Source organism: Primulina tabacum, chromosome 4 (assembly GCF_025594145.1).
Source record: "Primulina tabacum isolate GXHZ01 chromosome 4, ASM2559414v2, whole genome shotgun sequence".
Taxonomy (NCBI): Eukaryota; Viridiplantae; Streptophyta; class Magnoliopsida; order Lamiales; family Gesneriaceae; genus Primulina; species Primulina tabacum.
Genome location: NC_134553.1, coordinates 5,829,557 through 5,851,315, shown reverse-complemented (window position 1 = coordinate 5,851,315; position 21,759 = coordinate 5,829,557). Strand labels below are relative to the sequence as shown.

The following is a 21,759-nucleotide window of genomic DNA, read 5'->3' as shown; positions in this document are numbered from 1 at the left end:
TTATTTTAAATGAATTTTTTGTGTATTTGAAAAGAGATATCTCCAAGATTTCGTGTCCGATTATTAGATTAGATAATAAAGAAGAACTGATGCATAAAAATATATTTATATATTACATCAAGAAAATAAAAATAGAGGGGTCAACCACACAGATGAATCTAGCAGTGGCAGGTACTTAGCGGATGACTTTAACAATAGGGCGTGCGGAGGTGGGATATATATCGATTTTTAAATGAATTTTCTTGTTTCAGTCATTCTTAATTTCATTTAGTCATCCCTAAAAATCCATTTCTCACAAATAAGGATATTAATTTTTTTATCCTGAAAAAACTGCAATTTTGGTCTTCGTTTATTTTGTGATTTTGATATTTTATTTTGTATAATTTCAGTTTTAATCATATTACTTTAAATTTGTGATAATTTTAAGTCATTTATCATCCGATCGAAGTGTCGACATGACATTCACACATTAACTTCATGTAAAAGCAAAACAAGTGTCACGTCAAAGTCAAATCAGTCTTATATAATGATTAAATTTACCAAATTAACAAAGTTCGAAAACTGAAATTTAATAATACAGACCAAAATTGTAAGAGAAATGTATAAGATTAATATTGCATTTTTTCCTTTTCTATCCTAAACATGCTTCATAATTTTCATTCAAAATTTTCTTTTAACTTTATCTGGAAAGGTTTGAATTTGAAGTCCATTTGTTTCGTACAAGTAAAACTTAGAAGTTAGATTGACTACTCATTTGAAACACATTTCAAATTAACATTGTCTCATAAATCCAAATCATTTCAATCAAACTCGACCTAAATTTTCTAATTATATAGTTATTTCTGAATATTTCTTTTACTTGCATCGAAAAAGAAAAATTAAAGCAGAAAAGAAGACTTAACATATAAATTAACGATCGTGTTTTCTAGATCCCTCGATTATTCAATTATTACATCACAAATTCTATAAAGGCTGGACGACTTTTGTTAGTTTTCCAGCAAACATTTCAAGACTATGAATAATAATAATAATATAATAATAATAATTATTATAGGTTTAATTAGGACATCTGATTGCAACTAAACCGCGAATTAAAGATCGATGAGTTGAACTAACGAGGAATATATATATATATATATATATATATATTATATATATATATATATATATAAATAATTTCCGTTATCTAAAATTAATTAGTTCCCTTTCCACCTAAGATCAACTTATTCGTATGTAAATATTTAGATGCATTCGTGGAATTTCGAAAGGTTGATCATAAGGGAGAGTGACATCAGGGGCACAAGTCGTCTTTAATTTCGTTCTCTTTACAATATTACTTACTATAAGTGGCGGAGCCACATACATTTATATCAGGGTTATGCCCGAGTGGGCCATTTTTTTTAAAAAAAATTATATATAAATTTTATATAATTTTAAAATAATACGATATTAATTCAAATAGATCAATTTAAAATATTAAAAAATTCTATAATTTAAAATTCTAACTCGGATAGAAACTTATTCCTGACTCCGCCACTGATTACCTATGTGTATGTTACAAATGATGGTGATGATGTGTCTGATTGTATCATTAAATTTCTTTTTTTGAAGATGCATTAATCATGTCTTGAGTACTTCTTCAATTTTAATCATGAAGAGAAAAAAAAAAAAAATTCAAAATATTGAAAAATTTTAGGATAAGAACAACATTTAAATGGCTTTCCAAGGGACATGAAATCCTTGTTCACTTCACATAATAATTTTACTAAAAAGGTTACAGAAAATTACAATAGGGTTCAGAAACTGAAAAAATACAAAAAGGGTTCAGAATTTAAGACATCTCTCTCTGCAATCATTGTGCAAACAGACAGACAGACAGATTCCATATACAGCCTATTCCAGTTGAAATACAAGTTTTAACTCTCTAGTCCTAAATAAATATCAACATCTATCACTACTATCTCAGTGCTGAAACGCCTAAAAATGAGAATGGATGGAGCGCTTTCATTCTCATTTTTGTTCAGTATGACAAGAAATCTTGCATATAACATGGCCTAGATATCCGTTTTTCCCTGTCAATTGTGGCTACTACACCCTGTAACAAATCGTGCAGTAAAATTTTAGCACGAAATAAAAACGTGTCCAACATTAACGAGCTGTGAAACAGGCCATTTGATATTACCTTTAGATGTGTTTTTAGTGTGGCTCCTGTGGCTTTTGTCATGTGAAGAGGATGGGAGCTTGGGGATTGTGAGCGAACTTTGCAGCCCTTCTAACAGCTGAAGAGTAAAAGATCAACAGATGCTAAATGATGCAACACAAAAGCTAGAACTATGAGAGAACATTTTCATATTACTCCCAAACGATTTAAGAGCCCTAGAAAGGGGATATACTACCTCCTCGACGATATCATACAACTTTCACCCTCGTTGAAATTATTTTTGCACAATCACGATGCCCCGAATTAGAACTCATATGGTTGTACTCGGCCCATTTAACATAAAAGAGGAATAAAATCAACCCTTTCCAAATGAAAATTTTGCACACAATTCAGCACACTCAGGGTATTACTTACTTCGAAATGTACAATAACCGCGACCATCTTTATTTTCTGTCATGAGCTACTCTTTTAAATCTAAGGAATCAATCAAACTCTCATGTGATGAATCAAGGTTACCTTTCAGCAAAAACCTGTTATTATTTATACCACTCGGCTTCATAAAAGGACATCTTTGACGGTTCAAAATCTTTTGAAGCAACTACGAGCTTTTAGATATTTACCTCCCGGATTTAGGCAATACATTACCCTGGTGGAGGTTAACAACTGGACAATCCTTTTTAAAAACCAAAATAGGGTTCTGCACAAGCAAAAGTCCCCTAATAACACAATCAAGATCCCAGCTAAAAATGTTCCACTTAGGTAAATTGAAGTAAGTTTCAGCCAACCAAGAACATTCAGCTTCAACCAATCTAGACCAGACTATCTATTTTAGAATAGATTTAAGAGTTCTCAAATGCTTGGGAGAAAACATTTATCCTTTTTCTTAATAGTGATACCAAACTGAGGTGCAATTTATAGGGGATTCTAGCCTGAGCAAAATATTAAATGAACAATTGCGTAGATCTTATGGAAACTGCAAGATTAGACTTAACAGGTAAGCATAAGAAAAGAGAAAAACAATAAATGATTAACAATGGCTTACCCTTGATGTTGGCTGAATACGGCGAATTGATCGGCGGGGTTCAATAGAACCAAAAACAAAATTTTCATCTGCTTCATTCTTTTCAGACTTCCCACCGGAAGGTGCAAGTTTCCCTTTCTTGAGCCGCTCAGATATAGTATTCACTGCTGATGTTTTCTTGCGATTTTCTGATTGAGCTCGAGAAGAAAATACAGTTGCACTATCAGGAACATTGGAAAAGGTTTCAAATTCAGTAAGGCTTTTCTCAACTGGTTCGTTATCATCATTGCTTAAAGCAGCATCGCTAGCATTAGAGCGGGAAGAGGATAAGCCATCTTTCCGAGGTAATATTCTACTTGGGATAGTCGGAGGTTTCCCAGACTTGGGAGCTTTGAATTTAGCCTCTGCTACTTGTTTCTCCTTCAAATCAATCTTCGAATTATTTTTCGATCCCCTTGATCCTGGTCCTTGAGACGTCAAAAATTTAGCTAGCTTAACTGAATCATCAGGTACAGTCTTGGTGCTCCTATCAGAAACATAATGTTTGCTTACTTCAATGAATTTTCTCTTCTTTCCAGGCTTAGGAACACCAATTACAACTCTTGATCCTTCTTTCTGGAAACCAGACCTCATGGTCCTGCCCATGTCGGGTTTTTTACCATCCCTACTATTGCCAACATTAAAAGCTGTTTCTTCAGCGGACAAAGGCAATCCGTGTTCAGCTTTGTCAACTTCTGCGAAATTGATAGCTTTAGACAGCTCACCCTTCCCTTTTGTCTCCATGTCAGTGCTTCTCAACTTCGGTCGCTTCTCCATTGGTGTATCTCCCTGAAATGGAAACACATAGCTGAGTAAGATGACAGCTAAAACAAACTTTTGTGAGACCACATTCTAAACTACATAATGAAGTAATATATAAGACCTGGGAAGTCCTGTCCTGCCCTGATCTGCACCACTCAATCCATTGGCCATCGATCCAAATTACAGTTGGTCGTAGATGCCATACTTTGACATCTAATGTCTCCCCTTGAGCTATGTACACCAGAAAAGGAAAATATTTTTCTAGTTTAGCTAAAGTTGCACATCAAAAAGTACCTAACATTCTAAATAATTCGTATGTGCAAACAAGAAATACCTGGGAAATGGACATTCCATGTGGTTGTCTCTTTTTTATTCTTCTCCGAAATAATCCCTTCACGCCAACTGAAACAGCATGTTCAATGGAGAAAAGATAGGTGAAGAAAAAGTAAGGCTCGGAATCATTTCACAGGCCAAATATAGGCAAACTTATTATGACACATTTCGTGATTTTTAAAATAGTATACTAAATCAAAGGACTCGGTGACTATAGTCCCAGCCAAAAGACCACCACGTACAATAAAGATTCATTGAGTCAGGTTGAAACGTATTCCTATTAATGCAGAATGCCTCGTGATAAGAACAATTTTGACCATATGGTGTGTCACTTGCAATCATGGGCAAATATATTTCTCTTCCACTCTCACGAGTTAGAACAAACAAAATATGATTCAACTAAATTCTCCACAATTAACAGAAGCATCAACTGGTCTTTATCTTTAAATGTGTGCCATTCAGGCATGTGCAGGATCAATGTAAATTAAGCTCCACAAGATCTGGCATATGCGAACGCTTCACAATCATTTCAGGTATTTAATGTCCCATAAATCAAATATGATTAACAATATATTTGAAGTCAACTTCCTAAGACCCCGCTTGATAAATGATGAGTGACTCCTGCAGGCTCATACATTTTGACCTATTTTGCTACCCATGGGGAGCTAATTAAACTTCACAAGTATCAAAGATCTAGCAAAGCAAGCATTAATACCAAGTCATTATCATATAAAGCAGATTGCTCTTACCAATCCTGCACCCAAGCATCAACTTTGTCTCCAACAGACCAAGCATAATCCTTCACAGCAGCTCGACGTCTTTTCCTTGTCCCTTCAAACTGCATTGCGGTCATAGGGTGAGGAACACGTACCATTGGAGGGTTACCATCTTTGGCTTCTAGTGATACCCACTCCTTCAGTTGTTCTGAGCCTAAAAGAGGAGCACATCCATGTGAGAAGATATCAGAATCCCAATCCTCAGCAGAAGTGAAAAATTTTGAATCAATTACAACAAAATTTCGGCGCATAAAGAGTATTAGCCCAGAATAACATAGAGCTCAAATTTGATGAAAAGCTAGAGTACCAAGATGACAGAACACTAAATGACATTTGTTGAATTGAGACATAAAAAAACCTGCTTTAAAAAACATCCAAAAAAATCCGAGAACAACATTCCTTCCAACAAGAAGTTGACTGGAAAACCAGTTCTGACTGGCACCGTCCCATACCAAGACTGTCGCGTGCATTCGTCCACTATTTTTGCTTACAAGACAAAAAGAAAAATAAGACCATTATCATTCGACTATTAAAAAAAAAATCATCCTACACCTGCCCATGACCTACCACACATGTATTCTCTCACATTCATTCGAACAAAGGCATCTTCATGATTCTGAATGCCGTGTATGACCACCACCAGAACCAAAGTCTACTGAATGGTGTTGGTTAAATATCACCAAAAAATCAGAAGCAACTCAAGGTCAAGGTTTGTATCAACTCAAGGTCAAGGTTTGTATCACGTCAAGTTCTAGTGACAATCCATTATGTGATTATAATGGACTGTATAGGGATTGAAGTTTTATATTATGTTAATATGACCCCAGTTCTTACTAGATCATTCTTGGACTTCTGGTCTGTTTTTTGTGATTAAAGTCTCGTGTTAATAAAATATAATTTCCTATCAAAAAAATTTTAATATGCTTATCATTTCAGATTGACACACCACAGGATTCAAACCATTTTAAAAACCATTGATGCCCCACAAATGGCCCCGTAAAAATCACTTGTCAAATAAAAAATTTAAAACCATAAAAATGAATCCATCAATCACACATACCCAAGAGGCAATCCTCCAGTTCACAAACTACCCCAATCATCATATATATAACATCCTCAAAACTCCACACGACCATCCTAGCCCTCTGAGAAACATAATCTCCAATATCCCCCTCCATGATAGAACACCAATTAATGAAAACAAACTTCGGTATTCACCAAATCAACATGATAACTCCTATGACCAAGTGTATGAAATTCAAATTAATCCGTAAAAAATCTAGAGCAGTAACCTTTTTAAGAACAAACAAATACCTTTTTAAGAACAGAAATAAAAAGAGAAAATATTGTTGACACGCAGAATCTCAGAAATTCCACCAATTTCATCAAAAAATCATAAAAAAAGAACCTTGAAAGTTATGATAATCTCTACACAAACTGCATTCCCAAAACTGACTTATTACATAAGTTTACACAGGGCTCATACGCTTCCAATCTATACTGAATCTCCATATGCCTACTTGTCTCTTTGGCACTGTCACCATAACTCAATAAACCTACACTTCAGCCAAATGTTCAAACTAAGCTCGATGTCATACTGAACCAAAAGTGTTTTTCCTAAGCTTCTTTGTTGACAAGGAATATTTCTGTTCTGAAAAATGGAAATTCCAGTCTAAACAATTCTTGCATTGTTTTAAAAGAACAATGATGTGACAAACAATGTGATACTGCTGCTATTTTCTGTAATTTGTCATCCTAGTTAAAAAGACACAAGTCCTTGCACTTTTTTTAAATCAGTGGCACCTTAATTGATTCAAACAATATAGGCAAAACAATTTAAGAAACATTAGTCACAGACCTTGATCTGATTGGGGTTCCGTGAAGCAAATGAAGGCATCATGATCCTTCAAACTCAATACACTAGCTGAGAACCATGCTTTCTTGAAATCACCACAATCCTTGAGAACCTACAGGATAAAAGCAATCCACATTTCCTCACGACATGCCAAAAATCAAGTGTCAACTCCATGGGATTAATTGTCTCAACATCAAACATTAAGCAACAGAAACATTAGAAAATAAGACACAGGCACAGTCTAAACCAGGTAATCTAGATAAGTATAAGATACTTAAAATCCAATAAGCTCACAAACCTCAACAATGGAACCTTCTTTTATGATTGCCGTACTATCATATGTAGCAGGAGTGAAGGATTTCAATCTCGATTTAACTAATGGTTCGGCAGCAGTGCCACTGGCTTTATCTAACTCAGTCACTCGTTTATCCTTGTGAGCTTTTGAATTCTTCTCCCCATGCTTGATAGAAGATCCAAGACTCTCTTCAACTGTGACACCAGTATCCACAATAGTTCTAGATAACTCCCTTTGAGCAGACGATGCGATATGACTAGCAACATACATATCCTTAAGATACATCACTGCTACATTGCTGTTGTCAGCTTTGTTATTATTCACGTCATTTGATTTTGAACCTGGCACGGAAGCCACCGGCAAAACTTTCCAATAACCATCTGGTCCAGCCTCCACCAGTTGACTCAAAGTGAAAGGATCGCCCATGGCAACAATTTTTCCAGTATGTGAAACGGCCTCTGCTGTAATTTCCGCTGCCTTTACAATGGCATCAAGATTTTCAGCATGTCTCGTGGCAGCTGAAGCAGCCTCAACCCTTTTCCTAGCAGCCTCTTTGGCAGCATATATCACAGAACTGGAAGTATTGTCACAATCTCCACTCATCAGAATCGATACAGGAATTGCATTGGCCAAGTTGTTTACAGAGTTCAAGGTATCACATTCAGGTGCACTGAGAGTTCCACATTTGGTTACTGATTCATCAGCTATTTGTTTTGCCAGCATAGCAGCATTTGATGCGACCTTTGCAGCTGCAGCTGCGGCTTTAGCAACAGAAGCCGCTGCTGAAACAGCAACAGTAGCAGCTGCTAATTTAGCCTCGGCTTCTGTCTTCAGGCCAGAATTCTTTTGCTGCTCCAACTGACTCCACAAACCTTGACAGTCCCTTACGGCAGCAGCAGCGTGGACAGCTGCCTCCTGAGCATGTAACTTAGCATCCTCAACCTTGCTAAATTCCTCGAGAACCAGTGCCCTTTTATCCATGACTGGATCAAAACTCTTATGGTGATCACTAGAAATTGAGGGCCATGCAGCAGGGATAAACTGGATGGATTTGCCCTTTGACAAAGTACTAGAAGGGGCAGTGAAAGCAATCGGAGTAGAATAATGAGTACTAGCTACAGGTACGGGCATTGAATCTGAAATTGAGATTCGACCGAAATCCTCCATTGCAGAAGCCTTTTTTGACAATCGGTTATCTATTACGGGTATAGAGAAAGAATCTGCCGGTTTAGCAGTCACAGAAGCCTGTAAAATACCATCAACACCAGAAGATTTTTTTCTCTTTCGAGATTTTGTATTAGCAGAACTCGGGGTGGTTGACAACGGAACCTTTTTCAAGTCAACAGAGGAAACTTCGGGATATAGAGCGGTAGACCCAGTATGAATTGCAGGAATGGGAGATACATAATTTATACCAGAGGAAACAGAAGATGAACCTTTAACTGCAGCTGTTGACTTTACTGGTTCCGGAATCGGGAACACAGCATAATTAGAACTGATATCAAATGGAGAACTTTGTGAAGAAGTACCCCAGGGTACTGGGAAGGAAGCCTGTGCTTGCCAAGAGGTTGTATGTGACACCAAATTCCGTATAACAGGGGTATGATAAGGATGCATGGGAGAAACAGCTGGATAATCAAAACCAGTACATCTGGCTGTGCAGCTAGATGGCACAGCCTCACAAGATGAGACAGGAATACTCCACAGGGGTGAAGAGAGAGGGATCAATGGATTAACAGCCTGAGAAGAGATGACTTTGTTGCTTGCTCGACCAGCGGGAGATGAAAGAACTTCACTTCCAGTAAAAGCCTGTCTATTCACTTGATCTGGAGCTTTGGCACCTGCATCACTCCACACCAAGTCAGTCAGCCAACAATAAATCGAAAAAACACAGAGTGGACAAAATGTTAAGGTACCTGAGCTTGATCGTACAGGTGTTTCAAAATTAAATCCCTGAGATTTCGGACCACTAAGCTTTTCTACAACAGCACGCCAAGAAGGATTCCCAAATGCTCCTGCCGCCATCTGTAATTTTAGGAAAAAAAATAAGAATTAACTTGGCAAGCAAAAACGTACTACTCATTCATTATTAAACATGATAGCAAGACTGGAATTAACCAGAAACACCAAAGGCCGAAACCATACAAGCTTCATCGGGCGCTACTCCTTGTCTGCAAGAAGCAACCATTCAGCCATAATTAGATCAACTGGAGGATAAATTGAAGCACAAAAGATAAAAAATTTCAAAAGAATCTGAAATGAGAAATTTCGGAGCCACTGCAAGATGATACAGTACAGCAATTTGAGAGAGAGAGAGAGACAACTTACATAAGAGATCCATAAACAAAGATCTGCGCTCGCAGTTGCACTTGCTGTAAATCTGTAAAAGGCTGTTGAAAGAAAGCTGATAGTGGAGCAGAAGTATTTAGATCCGGTAAAATGGATCCAGGAATAGAAACAGTGGCCCTTGGCTTCATAGCGCTTTCGAGTGTCATGAGTTGGCCGGCCAACAGCGGACTCACCGGACCACAAGATTTATCCCCCCTTTCAGTTTGCTTCAAAAGTGATTTTTCCTTCACCTGATTTCCCGTTTTTGCACTTTCCTTCGCAGATTTACTGCTTCCACGTCTTGATTTACGTTCAGTGGAACCTTTAAAGCCTCCAGATGGTGGCACCCCATCAGACATTAAAGAAGTTTCATGAGAAATTCCCTTCGTGAGATCCACGCCAGCAGATGTCGTTGGTGGGGAAAAACTCCCAGTCTTCAAAAAGATTCATAGCAAAAAAAGAACAAAATGCTAACAAATTGACAGAAAAACAGAGATAATGTCATAAAATAATCAGAACATGTCAAGAGAAAAGGAATACCACAGCCAATTTGCTTGCTTGAATACCGGGAACTGATTGCAAACTGGTAATGGAATCTCCAGTAGACTTGGTCTGACATCCTAAATGCTCAATATCTGAAGTACAAATCCCCTCTTCTTTGGAGAGAGTTTTTGCTTTTGCATCCACAGATGATGATAAAATGTTACCAACATTTTTCATGTCACTGTTTTTAAGACTCACGCACTTGCTTACTTGACCTTGTGAAATCTCAGTAAAACTAAAGCCAGGCAAAGAAAGCTGGTTCAGTTCATCGATATCAACAGCCTGGGTGGTAGCTGCATAGACCAACAGAAGAAATCCGGAGTTGATAGAAATGAATCAGGAACACAATAAATAAAATACTACCCAGATCTTCAAAGCTAATACCGGTTCATCTATCTTGCAGAAGAAAAAAAAAGCTCGACGTAGAGCATCACCATCCAAAAATAAGACTGAATTGCTACAGATTTGGAGATATATATATAAAACTTACTATCTGCTACAATATCCATCCCCTCCCACAGCAGTAAGCATCAATATGTGGTCTTAAAAATCTTTTTATTGTTCAACAATTACGATCTGTACACAGCATCACTGCCCGTATCATTACCGAGAACATTTAGGATCTCAAATATGATACTGGAGACATGCACTCAAATCCTCAATAATTTTGTTTCGTTTTAGCTATTCCAGTCAAGATCCACCTCAAAGGAAAGAATCATCTTTGGAATCTCGTCCAAAGACAATGCCATCAACTTCAGGCATCAAAGTAGCTAAACCTAAAAGTTGACTCAAAAGAACTATGCAATTAGCAAAGTACTTCCGCAACATGACAATCAAAGGTGTTCATGCCAATTAAAATCACAGGATACTAAAGAAACATTTTGGGAGTCAAGAATCCATACGGAGCAAGTGATAAAATGTGATGAAATGCAACTGATAGAATTAAAATCATTAGTGTATTAAGTGGGAAAGTACTTGTGTATAGTAGAATTGAAAACAGGGTACTCAGTACTGTGAAATTCTCTCGGATCACATTCATGTAGCGTTGGTAAAAACAGTACAGTAAGTAATAATAGACCACAAATGTTCACAATAATTTCCAAGATTAGACCGGTAATGATGCAGTTTAAAGCATCACATAAAATGTAGTTTAGATGAATAATTCATATATATTAAAGGTTTGTGAAGACAGAGTTCTTTCTAGTTTTACAACAAAACTGTTGAGGGGTTTGTGTTCCAGTCACTCGAGTGAGAGCCAAAAAGGTGGACGTAAAGAGAGAGTAACCACGTTTAGTGAAAACCCATCTCAAGCAGTTGCCCTTTAGTTCCTACCTAACTACTGGTCTATAACGTGTTTGCCATCATTGCAATTCTGTCAAAAAAATTTGGATAAATTCAATGTTATTAAAAGTAAAAGTAAAAAAAAAAACTTATTAATTGACAGTCACTGTAATGATTTTACAAATTCGAATAAATCAATTTATAACCACTTGGGAAGGGTATAAATTTATGAGGAAGCTTAAGGTTTAAAATCGGGTCTTAGGAAATGGAATGAAGAGGTCTTTGGGAACTTAGGAGTGAGGTGTGCAGAGTTGGAGAGGAAGATCCAGGTGTTGGACGAGGAGCAGGGTCAGGGTTCAACTACTCTAGCTGGTCGAGAGAAAAGAGGCCAGATGCACCTCAGAAAATTTGATTTGTAAAAAGAACCAAATGTTTGGTCAGAAGGCTAAGGTTAAATGGATAAAGGAGGGGGATTGCAATACAAAAAAATTTCACTCGTTGCTCAACCAGCGTACGAGCCAGCAGGACTATTATTAGTAAGTTGGAAGTAATGATGGGTCGATTATTTCAGATTTAGATAAAATTGAGTCTCACCTAACAGAGTTTTTCTGGAATCTATACAGGAAGACTGACCAGGGGGATGGGGGGGGGTGGGGTGGGGTGGTATAGAAGGAGTGGAATGGAGTACTATTGATATTGAATCTAGGACAGAACTTGAGCCCTTTTTACGAGGGGAAGGAGATTAAGAGAGCAGTCTTTGAAAATGACGGCTAAAAACACCGAGACCAGACGTGTTCACAATTGCAGTTTATAAAGAATGCTGGGGCATAATCGTTATCAATGGCATTACACATGCTTGATTCCAAAAAAGCACGAATCTGTTCAAATCAAGGACTTCCGTCCAACAAGTCTGGTCACAAGTCTTTACAAGATCATCGCTGAAGTGTTATCCTTAACACTTGAGAAGGTAATTACCATCACAATAGCAAACTCTCAAAGTGCTTTCATCGAAGGTAGACAGATTCTAGACAGCTACCTAATTGCAACGAAGTTGAGGAGGAAATTAGGTTAAAGAAGAGGAGGGGTTAGGTTTTTAAAGTGGATTCTGAGAAAGCTCACGACAATGTCGATCAGAGTTTTTTGGATTTTGTGTTATTTAAAAAAAGTTTCAGGGGAATTGGAGAATATGTTAAAAGGATGTCTGACGAGAGTCTCTTTCTCAATAATAATTACTGGTAGGCTCAGGGGAAAATTCAATGGTGAAAAAGACTAAGGAGAGGTAACCACTATCACCCTTCTTTTTAACTTGGTGGTAGATGCGTTGGGTAGACTGGTGGACAAGGCTAAGGTGATGGACATTTTCAGAGGTTTGGCAGTAGGCATGAGAGGATTGAAATTTCAAATATTCAGTTTGCGGACGATACTTGATTCTTTACGAAGAATGTTAACCATTTGAGGTTACTGATGGAGATACTGCATTCCTTTTGTGAATCCTTTTGTGAATGTCAGGGCTAAAGATCAATTTGGAAAAAAGTGGATCAACTGTGAAGAAGAGGTAGAGGAAAAATTAGGTTGCGGGATTAATTGTGGGAGTGAGTCTTGGCCCATAAGGTATCTGGGGTACCTTTGGGCAGTATCCACTGAAAGTGACTTTTTAGGAGCGAGTCATTTTTAAGATATCTAAGAAGCTAGCAAGATGAAATAAAGTTTTCTTATCTAGAGAAAGTAGATTGACTGATCTCAGCAGTTTTGAACACATTATAAATATATTTTATGTCATTTTTCAGGGTTTCCCGGGGAGTAACGGAATCCATGGAGAAGATTACGAGAGATTTTTTGTGGGAAAGCCCCGATGGCCAACGTTGTCACTTTGTTGCTTGGGACCAGGTTTGTAAACCAGAGGCGTATGGGGGTTTGGGTATCGATAATATATGTTAGAGGAATAAGACTCTTTTAAGGACATGGTGGTGGAGATTTTCTAGTAAGAGGGAACCATTATGAAGGAAATTGTTGTAAGCAAATACGGATTACAGGATAATGGATGGGATGCGGACATTGGAAAGCGTGTTATTTTTAGGAGTCCTTGGAAATTTATTTCTAGAATCTATCCGGCTTTCAGTGAGGTGTGTGGTTAGTGGGTAATGAGGTCAGGTTTTGAGAGGAAACAGATGGTGGGAAATTCTTCTTTTCGAGATCTTTTTCAAACGTTATTTCAAATCTCCACGACTCATAATCAGGCCAATTCTCGCTTAATGTGTTCCGATTCATCACTCAATCATTCAACTATTTCTCGGAACTCACATTTTGGATGTGATTTGAAGGAGGAGGTGGTGAACAATTCAAGTTTATTGCTTCGATCTTTGGAAAGGGTCAGGTTGATCGAGGGCACTGGAAGAAATCAGGAAGTGGATTCGAGATTCCTCATCGCAGTTTTCTTTGAAATCCTTCGAGTCTTTTTTTCTTGATAACATATATCTCTATTTCCCTCTCTTTCAGACCATATGGAAAACGCCAATCCCTTCCATGGTTCAAGTGTTCTCGTCGACTGCAGTGTCTGGAAAATAGCCTATGTGTGAGTCAATGCAAAAGAGGTCTCATAATTGTTCTCTTTGTCCAAGTTGGTGCATGTTATGCCGGCAGGAGGTTGAGACTTGGGATCACTTGCTCGTTCAATGTCCTTTTGCGAGCCATCTCTCGTGCAAAGCTTTGGTTGAACTGGAAATCACTTGGGTTTCCCCAAGATCAACCTGGGATTTATGTAATAACCCGGTCCTTATTTTAATGAAATACTAATTAAAACATGATCAAAGAATAATTAATTAAGCATTATTAAGTTATATCAGTAATTGAGGATCAACAAGTTGAGATCCACCGAATTTAAAATAGATCATCCCAATCTACTTCGAATTATATTATTCCAATAAATCCAACTAGATGAATGAAAATATGACACGTGACATATAAGATTGAGTTTGGATCTTCTGAATTACTCTGGATGTAGCCTATAAATAGAAGCTGGTTTTATTTGTTTTCTACACCGTTTTCCCTGAGCTTCTCTCTCTCGATTTCTAGCCATATAATTTAGGTTTTTAGCAAGTTTCTAGGCCAATTCAGTGTCGGTAAGCTTCGGAGCTAGTGACGACTCAAAGAGAGGTCGGTGAACTTGGACACGTAGATCGAGACATCATCAGCGAGCTAACGACGGACACAGGGATAATCCTAAAACTTTAAATAGTGATTCATTAGAAATAACTTTGAAGTATGTTTAATGATTTTGGATATAGCATGATAGTGATTTAAGTATGTTGGTATTGTCTAGATTCAAACGAGCATACTTTTTGTCGGATTGTTTTAGTGATATGTGTAATGTACTGATTGAGATATTCAAGCTAGTATACACATTTATATGCTTCATATTTATCTGTTGCATGATACCTATTTTACTACTTTGACATAATATGCATCGCATATCAATTTGGGCTTGATATCTTTTGAGATATACTTCGTTTGTATGGGCCGCTCAGCCATGTTTTGTATTGTGGACGGTTTGATATTGAGAGCTACAGTGTCTGACGGGACCCGCGGGCTTTGATGCAACATTATAGGTCCACGTCTTGATGATGAGTATTTGAGCCAAAACATACCTATGGCAGACCAGAGAATATACACTCAAACGCCTCTAGATTGAGCATGAGATTCTAAACTTAATCTTGATATCCAAGCATATTGCATTTCGCATGCATCATATCGATTTGTATACTCGTACATTGTCGTATTGGGCGATTGTCGCTCACGTCCTTGTTTTCATCTTGGACATCTCATTCCACGGGGCAAGTCTTAGGTTGGACGGTTCGAATGGACAGGGTAGTGGCCAGAGCAATTGGGTTTTCGGTAGTGATTCAGTGAAGGTTTTATTTGGTTTCTCATATTCTCGTGCATGATTACAGATTTGATATGGTTGTCTTCACGTTTAAAACTAAGATTATTGTTGTGTTTTTGTTTGGATTGTAAGATGATTAAGTTATTTGGTTTCCGTTATTTGTTGTTATTAAGTTTATTTATGCATGCTTATTAGTATGTTTAGCAAGTGACTTGGGTTTGGGCAGCTAAAATTTATTTGCCACGAATATTAGTCGGGAACTAGGGAGGTTAGTTCGACTTTCTGGGGGTTCATTATTTATGTTGGTCTATTTTGGTGGAGAGGAACAGGAGGATTTTTTACGATTTATAAGACTTGCTTGAAGATTGATGGGACAAAATTAAGTTCACGGTTTCAAGTTGGAGTTTGAAGAGCATGGAGTTTAAATCGTTATGTCTCATATTTGTATATGAATTGATGTCTAACATCATGCTAATTGACTTCAGGTCTAACTTCATAATGCGTAGACCTCTGGTCCACTTTTGTAATTATAATTTTTTATTAATATAATATTTTTACCTATATAAAAAATCAATTTATATCCCCAAAGAAATTTCATTCATATTAATAAAACCTAGTTTTATCATGTCTTTAATAGAAGTTTCGACATTGACAACACATTTACAGTCTTTATGGCAATCATTTGATTCCTCAAACAACATTAACGACCCTAAAATAATCTTGGTTTCATTTTATAACAACTGATTTCTTTAAAATTTCTCGTGCCTATCATGAGTCTTGCATGCATGTAGGCCAAATCCATTTCCACAATGCTCAAACATCTTGGCATAATTTATTCTGCGATGGCAAACTGTACTGCACCCCAGAATCATGGGAAGACGCAATAGGTCAAAGGAACAAGAAATCTAGATCTGAAACCCATGATTGTGTATTGATTATATGAAAAGAGTATGTCAGATACACATTATAATAGCTTACCTGAAACTATAAAAGAATTTTCTCCAGTGCTTCTTCCTTCTGCTGCTTCTTTTGGCTTCTCAGAAAGTACAGCTTCAGCTACATCATCTTGCACAGTCAAGCTAGGGGCAGAATGTTCCACATTTTCATTCAAGTCCTTACTAGTTTTGTCACACGAGGCGGCTCTGGAAGCTTCCATCAGGATAGCAGACTGATCGCCTCTCTTAGCTTCTATGACGGGAGTAGAATCGGACAGTGTGTCTTTTTCAGATCCAATAGCAGGGGCAATCTCATCAGCCACTCCGAAGGACACCTTCGTCCCTGATATAATTGGTTCTTTATTTGCTTCAAGTTTATTTGTTTTATTCTGATCCCTGTTCCGTATATCATACGAAGGTGTGACACTCTCATCACATTCAGCTAAATCACCTCCTATGACACCTGATGATATCAAAGTTGTACCTGAAACCTCTGAGTTCAATACTGCCACGCATTTGAATATAAAACAGATATCAGAGAATATTTGGGTTGCTGACTGAGACCTGAGACAAGATTAGGACATTGTTGAAAAAACAAGATAAAAAATGTACATGCAGACATACCTGGATTATCCCAGGTAGAATCAACGGCTTGGGATGAAGCTGCCTTCAGATTTACTTCAACTACTACCTCACCTAAAAAGGTGGACCTTCCCTCTTCCACATTATCATCACATACCAAAATCATTGAATCAAGAGGAAACTTCTTGTCGTCCTTCTCGCGTTTAGAAGCATCCAGTTTACATTCATGAACATCCGAATTGAAAGAAAGATCATTTTCTATGCATGTCTGTATGCTCCCAGGTAGCAAGGCAGGAACATGATCCCCATGCTCTAAATTTTCTTCCTGTATAGCAGCAACCTCTCTCACATTTGTGATACCGTCAATCATTGTTTTCTTCATGCGGCCCACACTATTAAATGACGAATCTGCTGAATTACCAAGACCATCTCTCTGACTGTCTTCTATTCCAATTCCCACAACAAAGTCTTTTCCTTGAAGGGGAGAAAATGGCTCATCTGTTAACATATCACAACCTTCGGGCAGCTGCTTGATCTTTGTACCTGAAGATAAGACCGCAGGTCCACAATCACTGTCACCTGCAGCAACAAAAGAAGCCTCATCCAAACCCTCAAATGTAGACACGGACTCTCCCTTCCCAGAAATACCGGAAGTTCCACCGATATGAGTAACATGAATATCAACTGCATGATCTGCAGATTCCAACTTCGAAGGAATTTCAAGATGACAAGGCATATTTAAACTAATGTCTTCAGCATCATTCCCACCCACTAACTCATTAATCGTACTGCCCGCTTCCTTTCGTACCTCCACTCCCATGGAAATATCTTTTGCTACACTAATTGTATTAACAAAATCGGGATTACAGCCTGTCTCCACAATGCTCTCAGTGATCATCTGGGAAGAGCTCTCATTATTATCAACTCTCATGCCAGAAACAGGTAAATTTTCCTGGTCATGTTTGCTAAGAGATTCATTCGGCAAGCCACTTGAATCACCTTGATTGTCCATGGAGCTCTCCAGGTCTGTATACAAATTTTCACTGGTCACTTTTAAACTACCACCTTCACCTTCAAGCACATAATCCATCTGGTCATTCTTCAAGTTAACCTCCACTGGTTTCATCGAGCTACCAAGCTGAGGGTCTGAACCCTCAACCATAATTTCACTTGGGGCCACCTCCTCCTGTCCGACTGCCTTCAATAACATTTCAACAGATTCTGATGATGTTGCCTCAGACCACACATTGTCATGCCTCGGCAAAGCACAAGATTCTGTTGGGTTGGAGCCAAACTCTATTCCACTGCTTCCCTGAGAAAAATCCTCGATCCAATGATTATCTTCCTGACTTGGAATACCGAGAAAAACTTCGTTCTCAACTAAACTATCAAATCTTAAATGCCCGTGAAGGCTGTCATCAAAATCGAACTTGGGAAGAGAAAATGATTGTAAAACAGAGGAAATTTTAGAACTCTCTTCACCAGCTAAGTGAAGATTCTGGCCTCCATAGTCATTGTCATCATAGTCCATCGGTGTATACCTAAGAGTAAAAAAGTACTGAGAAGGGATACTGAAGGAGAATTGAAACTTATGGAAAACAGCAATCAAAGAAACAGCAATTACATAAAAATATAGGAAAATACCATCATGATTCCATCAAGGCACTACAACTACATCCCACAAAAAATGTTCAATGGTCTATCCTATATGTACCCTAGTTCATCATTCACATTTCAAACCCTATGTTTCAACATGATACTTATCGAGTTCACAATCTGAGTTCTTAAACAACCACGCCAAGATGAAAAATATGAATTACAAATGATTGAATGAACCAAAAGGCTATATCTTCGAATTAACATTGATATTCCGGTACTGGTTAGTCTCCAAGCTTATTTAGCAATGAACAAAGGAAAACAAAAAAAAAAATTTCAAAGCCTCTCTGCACAATCACTGATGTGGATTGTCCGTCAAGTTGAAATACGATAACATTTTATAATATGTGGCCTATTACGTACCAATTTTTCTAAACTTCAGCCATGGCGCAGTTACACCAAAACTAAAATAACAAAGGGCTAAGATGGACCTTTTCAAACAAAGACCCGAAATGCTATAGACTTTTAACCACTCTTCAGTAAATATAGGCGCAAAAAGCCAAAACCATACTTAGGTTACAGGGTATGCATTCTAATTAAACAAGTTCTAGATAAATCGCATAAGAAAAAACTAAAAGGAAAAAGACAAATGTCCTACGAGACAGAACAAAAGAAAGTGAAGTCCAGAGACAAGTACTGCAATACAGGGACATAAAAAATACCCACATTTAATGAAAACTGGACAGAGCATGTCCATGTTGAAGGTTAGTAGACTACTGTACAACAAAAATAAGAAAGAAACTTGAAGACAGGTAAACTAACACATCTCAAAACCCTAATCCAATGCTAATAGGAAAAGAACTCATCTTGGTCCCTAAAAAGAAGAAGAAACAAGAAGTTTCGTAATTTCTAACGCAGAATCAGCTCATTCTTCTAGAGACACGATTCTACCACAATATACGAGAACCCTCAATTTCACCGACATATAACCCTCCATTTTCAAGCACCTGTAGAATAGTAAACGAAACCCCGAAATCCATAACCTACATCTCCGCTTTTTCTAACAAAACCCAGAAAAATATAAATACCAAATATTCAAAGGCCTCAACGATACTGTAAATAAAAAACAAGAGGAAATGAAGAGTACCAGAAGAAGTAAGTGTAGAGACGCTGCCTCCCTCCATCCGGGGACGAAATCCTCACCAACTTAATCCCAATTGAACGACCACACCTTCATTCATAACCCTAGCCGAGAACACTCCAAACTCCTCAGTAGACTCCAAATTCACCCAACGGCGTTGTTCTACTCCTCAACCTTTACACCCCTGGGCGCCGAACGTCCATACAAACATTTGTATGTATACAAAGAGAGAGTTCCGTTTTGTTTCTTTACGAGAGGAAACGAGTTTTTTTCCTTTTTACGAAGAAATTGGGAATACGGGGCCGGGCGAACGCGACTGAATTTCAGGCAGAGGAAGGGTATTTTCGGGATAATAAAAATAATGATCAACGTGTCTGGATCCAATTGGATAACGCCTTGAAAGATCCAATCAGGCTTGTGTTTCACCCTGCACGTGCAGGCAACGGCCCGGATCACGCCATGTAAAAAAAAAAAAAAAATTAACTCGAAAAAATTCGAGTCGTTGGATCGATCTTTACGGGCACTGCCAGTAGGTATAGGGTCGAGTAAACCGGTTTTAAGCAAATCATGAGGGGCAATGAATTCAGATAGGTATGCACAAGTTTGTTACCATTCGATTTCATTACACTAAACAAAATTAGGTTTTATCTGATAAATACGAATAAAAAATGGTTTTATTTTTTTAAAATAATATTCTATGTTTGTCTACCTTAACTCAAAATATTAAATTAATAATTTCGATAAATTAATAAAATAATATTATTTTGGAAGAATTTTATATGGAAATATGGTCTCATCAATATCATAAATCTATAATTATCTATAATAACATATATAACTAGGACAAATTAGCAAAAATATGATTTATTGTTGGGTGCAATAATTGTCACTGCTTAGTAGAGCGATCGAACCATGGTGTTTGTGCTGCTGTGCGGTTTAAAATATTTGAGTTGCATTATTACCACTAGCTATAGTTTTTGGTAAAACGGCAAGTGCCCGTTTCTACATTTATGTTATTTGTTTTTCATGATATTTGATTATATTATTATTTTGCTTATATCTTAATTAATAAATATTATTTATTATAAAAAAACAACGAATATCACTTTTTTAAAAAATATATATATATATGTATAATGAAATTTTTATATATTAATTCAATTAACATGATACAATACAATGATTTTTTATGTAATTAAATTTAAATTTTTTTAATAAAAAATTCTCTTTAAAATAATAAACTATTAATTTATGGATAAATTAATACATCTTTAAAATGTCATAGTCTCAACATTATTAATTTATAGAGGTTTTAGTGTGTATTAGATGAGAAGTTTTTTTTCGATATAATCTATATGAAATCCAAACTCGAAACCTTTCGAGTTATTTTGGGATTTTATTGCATTTTAGGTTTTAAAAAAATTATATATCAAATAAAAATAAATTTACGTTTTCATAGTCATCATATACATCTCTGTTCGTCAGCATCAAAATTCAAACTGTCACTCAGGGCAGATAAAAAAGAGGAGACTTTGCCTCAATTATAGAGTTTATTTTGTTTTTTTACATATCGGGGAAACATATTATATAGGCAAATTTTATAATACACATTTATAACGGTATTGAGAAAACAAATTGAATACAATTATGATTATGTTTCTTGTGTAACGGTTCACGAATATTTATTTATGAGACATGTCAATCTTACCGATATTCACAATAAAAAGTAATACTCTTAGCATAAAAAGTAGTATTTTTTCATGGATGATCCTAAATAAGAGATCTGTCTCACAAAATATGACCTCGTGAGACCGTCTCACACAAGTTTTTGTCTACAATTATATACACTAAATAGAACTACAAAAGAATTTACTAAATGTAAAAAATAGATTATATATTTCAGAAAAGCAAAAGAAAACATAAATTATATAATTGGGTTAGATGGATTTTTTTTATTTGATTTGATATAATATCACATATTTCAACAAAAAATAACACTATACAATACCAACATATTCGTCTTGTAATTAATTCCTAATGGAAAGTTCAATTCATTGCTTTTTTTATTTATTATAATATTGGTTGTTGAACTGTATCGAATATTAAAATAATGGTTTTTCACTTGTAATATATTCTTTTATTTAGATATTTTTTTAGAATTTATGATATAATGATGTATGTTTAAATTAATGTATGATTTCAAAATTTTATAAGGGGGCTGTAGAGAAACG

At 36.7% G+C, this 21,759-nt stretch overlaps 1 protein-coding gene across 5 annotated transcripts; it reads right to left on the bottom strand.

Annotated features, from left to right (window-relative positions):
* Window positions 1-1,728: 1,728 nt before the first annotated feature.
* On the bottom strand, window positions 1,729-19,823 carry LOC142542789 (protein SWOLLEN 1-like). Of its 5 annotated transcripts, XM_075649615.1 has the most exons (11): window positions 9,571-9,804; window positions 9,361-9,413; window positions 9,159-9,267; window positions 7,246-9,083; window positions 6,951-7,059; window positions 5,066-5,246; window positions 4,318-4,385; window positions 4,105-4,214; window positions 3,204-4,010; window positions 2,183-2,279; window positions 1,729-2,095 (listed from the first exon to the last, which is right to left on the bottom strand). In XM_075649615.1, the coding sequence occupies exons 2-11, from the start codon at window positions 9,394-9,396 to the stop codon at window positions 2,076-2,078; spliced, it is 3,375 nt and encodes a 1,124-aa protein (XP_075505730.1). In that variant the 5' UTR covers window positions 9,397-9,413; window positions 9,571-9,804; the 3' UTR covers window positions 1,729-2,075. The 5 variants fall into 5 exon arrangements, 1 of the variants encoding a protein (XP_075505730.1); XR_012819588.1 differs by lacking the exons at window positions 1,729-2,095; window positions 2,183-2,279; window positions 3,204-4,010; ... (2 more) ...; window positions 5,066-5,246; window positions 6,951-7,059 and adding exons at window positions 10,111-10,244; window positions 10,329-10,406; window positions 16,253-16,714; window positions 16,834-18,332; window positions 19,535-19,823 and having other exon boundaries at window positions 8,846-9,083; window positions 9,571-10,004; XR_012819585.1 differs by lacking the exons at window positions 1,729-2,095; window positions 2,183-2,279; window positions 3,204-4,010; ... (2 more) ...; window positions 5,066-5,246; window positions 6,951-7,059 and adding exons at window positions 10,111-10,406; window positions 16,253-16,714; window positions 16,834-18,332; window positions 19,535-19,823 and having other exon boundaries at window positions 8,846-9,083; window positions 9,571-10,004.
* Between the last annotated feature and the right edge of the window lie 1,936 nt (window positions 19,824-21,759).

Bases quoted from the DNA above. Each gene is read 5' to 3' on its own strand.
- LOC142542789 (XM_075649615.1), bottom strand. From the start codon at position 9,396: ATGAAGCTTGTATGGTTTCGGCCTTTGGTGTTTCTG. The intron at 4,386-5,065 runs GTAAGAGCAATC...ATGCTGTTTCAG, and splicing joins GATGCTTGGGTGCAGGATTG to TTGGCGTGAAGGGATTATTT. The intron at 4,011-4,104 runs GTCTTATATATT...TTTCCATTTCAG, and splicing joins GGCAGGACAGGACTTCCCAG to GGAGATACACCAATGGAGAA.